Source organism: Rhea pennata, chromosome 1, assembly GCF_028389875.1.
Source record: "Rhea pennata isolate bPtePen1 chromosome 1, bPtePen1.pri, whole genome shotgun sequence".
Lineage (NCBI taxonomy): Eukaryota > Metazoa > Chordata > Aves > Rheiformes > Rheidae > Rhea > Rhea pennata.
The window spans coordinates 36759210-36764616 of NC_084663.1; the positions used below are offsets into that span (position 1 = coordinate 36759210).

Here is a 5407-nt window from a genome sequence, read left to right on the forward strand (position 1 = left end):
GAAAAGAAATATAGGGAAAACAGCTGTAATTTTCTTAAGTGACAGCAAAAGCTAAACTTTTTTTGAGCTATATTCTTCCCTCTTCTTTGCCCCAAATAATCAATGATATGATTGAGAGCTTCAGGTTGAACATAGGCTGGATATGGACTTTTCTGACATCTAGTTTATTAATTTCTACTATGATTATTGAGAGGGGCATGAGGCCAGTTCCATCCTCAGTGAAAGGTACAGTCATGGCCCAGTTTGTTTTTTACCTCAAGCAATTAGAAAAGCAATCTTGTTAGTCTGGTTTTGAGGATGAAAAGAAAAGGCAACATGCTACTGAGGCCCCTCATTACAAACATAAGCATGTGCGTTACATATCTATGCACGAGTCCCAGTCTGCTCTGGACAGCAAGCTAGAACTGCATCAAAAGTCCAGCCTGCTGCCAGGAGAACGACGGGAGCATTTCAGGACCCAGAGAGCTCACGAAAAGGGAGCAGACAGGCAGAATAGAGGGACAGTGGCATGCATACCTTCACTGATTGCAGTAGGTTTCATTTTGCTTTCACTTGTCTCAATGCTGTCATTTCAAGAGATCCTCAGAACTTTTTTGTTCTAGCAGAGTTTATTCGAGGAGCTTCAAAACCCAATCACAAGGAAAAATCTAGTCTCCATGGAAATACAGGATTATTTAGGAGCTCTAAGATCTGCATTTGACTTAGCATGCGTTGTAGTGAAAACAAGTACACATTGAATGCTTTATGTTTGCTAAATGTGGAGTGATGACTTTTTAATGCAGTACACTGCCACTTTTGAAGCCCACATTGCCATGATTTGTCAAAAATAAATATCATTGTCAATTCTTACATGTTCCCAGAAAAGTTGTAAGATTAATTCCCAAATCTGTGTTGGAATACACTGATTCTGCAGCTGTTACCAAACAGTAATGTTCTCTTGAATTTTGGGGACTATTATTTAAGAACAAATGTGGCTTGGTCCTAGCTATCTTAGTGAAGAAAAAATAAAAAATACAATTCCTACCAATAAAGCAACTGGTTTGAGCAGGCATGATGAGTTTTCATTATGCATTTGTTTGTAACAGTGCTGGGCTAGCCATGGCTTACCATGCTACTTTATCAATATATTTTAAAAAATGAATTAAAATATTCAAAGAAAGTGCAACAATATAAAAAGGTACAGTAAAACTTCCATCAACATGAAGCGAAGCAGAAATGTCACCCAAGAAATCAAACCCCACAAAGTGTATACCGACATCGACAGCAGTGATGAATTTGCCTTCATAAGAGTTGTTAAATTCTAAAACTAAATGAGAATTGTTAGACATTTCATTTTACTTTCAGAAAGTATTTGAAAAGATAAAGCAATATGATCAATTAAATTCCCAACAACTCACAGCCTATCTAAGCATACACCTTTTCTACTCAGACCGGAATTTCTTCCAGTTCTTTTCTCTATAAGATCAAATTGTGATCTTGTTTGTATCGTCTTCTTTCCCTGTGACTTTAGTTGGCAGTCATGAGAAATTTTAGGTGTTACCACTAGCGAGCGGAGTTACCTCAACATATACCAACTCCATTATCTTACTGCTTTGAACAATAAGCAAACAATGCACTCATTTTATAAACATAAAATAAAATGAATAACAGTTTCTATTTAGAAAAATAATTGCTTTATTGTTGTCACTCCTTTCTGATCAGTTGCTTAAGTCCCATACACCTTTCATAAAATTATACTCTGCAAAATATCTTATTTAGCAACATGGTACATTTCATTTTACGGTCGTCTTAGTAATTCCTCGTTACCAAGGGATTGTGCCTCTCACCAGCATAAAGTGCTATGCCATAATCTTCCTAAGTGCTCCTACTAAACTCCAACACCTGCCTGTTCCGAGTGCCTGTCTCAGGTTGGAATGGGGATGAAGCTGGTAGATTTTGAGTGCGGCAATTCTCTCCAGGTGTTCAAGCTATGGGTTGGGCTTCTGTTGTTGGTAAAAGAAGTCTGTCGTCTACTGTTGCTGTTAGAATCTTCTTTATTCAACATTTGCTTTATTTTTTGACAGCAAGGGAAGCTCTGTATGCAGTCTTGCAGGAGATGCCCACTAAAGAACATGTAGATCCATGGGTTACAACAACTATTCAGACTGGCCAATAGAGCAGTGACTGTAGTTGCAGTATTTTCAGAATCTGTAGGGAAGGGGGAAGAAAAACAGAAGAATATCATCAGAAGAATATTTTCAATATTCAGTCAGCTGCTTCATTAACTATTTGATCTTTTTTCAGTTGCTGAATAATTCTATTTTTTTTAAAGTTATTGATGCGAGAATGACATTTAAAATGAATAGTAAGGACAAAATAAGAAAAGTTCTCATTCACGTAAAGCTGTCACTGAAATTAATAGGAATTTGTCTGAATAGTCTTTAAAAACCAGCAGCAGAGGAAGTTATGGGGCAATCCAGTACCGTATGAAAGCACAAAATAACTCTGTAAAGGGGTTATTCCCATGTCCACTAATGTTTATCCATGTGTTGATAAGTCTGTGCTTTACTGAACAGTTTTTATTCAGACTTCTGCTTTAAAAATTGTTTACACTGGGAGGCAATGGCAAAATGCCCACTAATTTCAAAAAGAACAGAATCTTTTTTTTGTTGAAAAATGATGAAGAGTGCTTTTGTCTTTTGAATCAAACCTATACTACAGAAATTGAACAAATTTTACTTGAAGAAGAAACAGAAATTAGTACTATGTCATAGAATAGTTGTGGTCTTCTACACTCACTAGTTAAATTATGAAATACTCTAAGTATTTATCTAGTCTGATCAATTATAAGTAACCTATCATAAATGCTGATGTTCCACAGAGGTGTAACTGCTCTGTTTTGCAGTTCTGTAAGATTCAAATAATGTCTTCAAACTAACCTATCAAATCTCCACCTTTCCAAATAGGAAAGACTTTAACACTTTTGAAACAAAGATATTTTATGTATCTATGAGAAACCTTTATTTTTCCATATATGCCTGCATTCTGGGCTTGACTTTAGTCCCAAATTATGGGTAATCGATGCTCTCACTCCAATAAATGATAATCTGGGGATATTAAAAAAAACAAGAAATTGTGACTTTTTCATTTTGATTTGTATCTTTATCATTATGAGAAAATAAGGTGTATGTTAGGATGTTGCCTGTCATTCCTTGTGCAATAACTTTTAAATTCATTCATTATTTTCAGCCAAATTTAACAGAGGGACAGCTACAAGCTATCTCAAAGACATTTCATTCCCAGTGCTTCGTGAGGAGTGCTGGCTGACAAAAGCAGAGATACTCAGAAGCGACTGCCCTACTGAGAGGAAGGGTTCAGGGTGTGCTTAGCCACATTATCAGACAGCAGAGAACCCACACGCAAGACATTTACAGGACAGCAGACTTACTAATTGCCACTGCTCACATACTTACTCATGACATAGATGCATATATGCTTGATAACAACAGAAAAAGTTTAAAGGATTTTATTTGTCTAAAAGAAAATGTTAAAGTGAAGTAATGTCCGAAAGTGTGTGTAGTAATAAAAAGAAATGACACAGGCTGTCAGCAGCTTCAACTGGAAGGAAATACTGCTCATTCGAAATCATTCAGCAAATAGTTTAGCCAAAATGAGCTGGTTTTGCCCTGAGTTGGGCAGCTCCTATCCAAAATGACCCGCAGCTCCAGGGGACCCCGCCATGCCCCGGCACCTACCGACCCAGGGGAAGTGCTGGTCCCACACCGACCACATCTGGATGGTGAAGAAGGGCGCCCAGCACAGGACGTATGCCGAGACGATGACGAAGGTCATCTTGACGGTGCGTATCTTCGCACGGGAGATAGTCTTGACGCTGCTGACGCAGGGGGCGAGCAGCAGCCCCCGGTGTGGGCCGCTGCCCCCTGCCCGCCGCCCGCCCACCAACGCCGGCCCCTCGCCCAGGCGCGTCTTGCCGCGGACGTTGCGCCACATGTGGTAGCAGATGAAGCCGTAGCAGGTGGCAAGGATGAGGACGGGCGCCACGAAGATGCCGCCGGTGATCCAGGTGACGTAGGCGCGGGGCCCCCAGGGCATGATGAAGTGCGCCCAGCAGTCGTAGACCTGCGAGCCGCGCTCCACCTCGCTGAGGGAGAAGATGAAGTACTGCGGGGTGCTGAGCAGCAGGCTGAGCACCCAGGCCGCCGCGATCATGCCGTACGAGCGCTTGGTGGGCTGCTGCAGCGTCTTCAGCGGGTGGCACACGGCAATGTAGCGGTCGGCCGTCATGGCCACCAGCATGTAGGCTGAGGCAAACATGCCAAAGACCTGCAGGTGCTTCACCACACGGCACAGCCCGTCGGGGCCGTGGAAGCGGTGCGTCACCTCCCAGCACAGCTGCGGCAGCACCTGGAAGAAAGCCACCACCAGGTCGGCCAGGCTGAGGTGGCGGATGAAGAGGTGCATGCGGGACGCCTTGCGCGGCGTGCGCCGCAGCGCCAGCAGCACGCTGCCGTTGCCCAGCACCGCCACGGCGAAGGTGACCGCCAGCACGGCGATCTCCAGCTTCGCCAGCTCCTCGTCCCGCCCGAAGGGGTCCCAGCCGCCCAGGCTGCCGTTGGGCGAGCCCGACCAGGCCTCGGGGCTGGGGCTGCTGCCGCCGCCGCCGCCGCCCTCCGCCGGCCGCCCCTGGCTGCCGTTCGCGGGCGAGGGCGCCAGCCGCGGGGAGCCGGCGCCGCCGGCGAGGCGCATGAGGGGGCTGCGCGGCGGGACTGGCCCGCAGACGCCCGCTCGCCGCCGCCTGCGCGCCCCGGCAGCGCGGAGCGCCGCGCCGGCCGCCTTTATCCCCGCCGCGGGAGGCGAGGCGGGGGCGCCCGTGTCAGCGGCCGCCCCGCGCCTGACGCCAGTCCCCTCCTCCGCCTCGGGCTCGCCGCCGCCGCCGCCTCGGCGGGAGCTGCCGCCTCAGCCCGCCCCTCCCGCCCCGCCGCCGCCGCCGCCTCCCCGCGGGAGGGGGGACTCGCCCCGCCGCCGCCGCCCGTCCCGCAGCCCCCGGGGCTCCCCCGGCGCGGGGAGGAGCGCGGGGCGGGCGGGCGGCGGCTGCGGGCCGTCGTTGGTGGCGGGCGCCGTTGCGGGCGGCGAAGGCTGCGCCGCGAGGGGACGCGGGGGCCGGGCGGCGGGACGGGGGTCGCTTCCCGTGAGGGAAGGTCGTGCCGGGGGAGCCCCCTCGCCGTCCTGGAAGGGCTTGTTGCCGCTGTGCCGCCTCCGTAAGGGATGGATTACGGCATGTGAACGGTTTGTCACCCTACCGTTCATCCCCTCGGGTTTGAATTGTTGAAATTACCGGTTCTGGGGAGGTTTTCTACCAACTAGAGGCGGGGAGGGAGGAAATGGTTGAATATTTTGTCTTAACAGC

The 5407-nt window shown here is 47.9% G+C and overlaps 1 protein-coding gene across 1 annotated transcript; it reads right to left on the bottom strand.

The window, feature by feature from the left end:
- Window positions 1–1186: 1186 nt before the first annotated feature.
- Window positions 1187–4746, bottom strand: AVPR1A (arginine vasopressin receptor 1A). The gene is made up of 2 exons (XM_062567591.1): window positions 3735–4746; window positions 1187–2187 (listed from the first exon to the last, which is right to left on the bottom strand). The coding sequence occupies exons 1-2, from the start codon at window positions 4744–4746 to the stop codon at window positions 1904–1906; spliced, it is 1296 nt and encodes a 431-aa protein (XP_062423575.1). The 3' UTR covers window positions 1187–1903.
- Window positions 4747–5407: the final 661 nt, after the last annotated feature.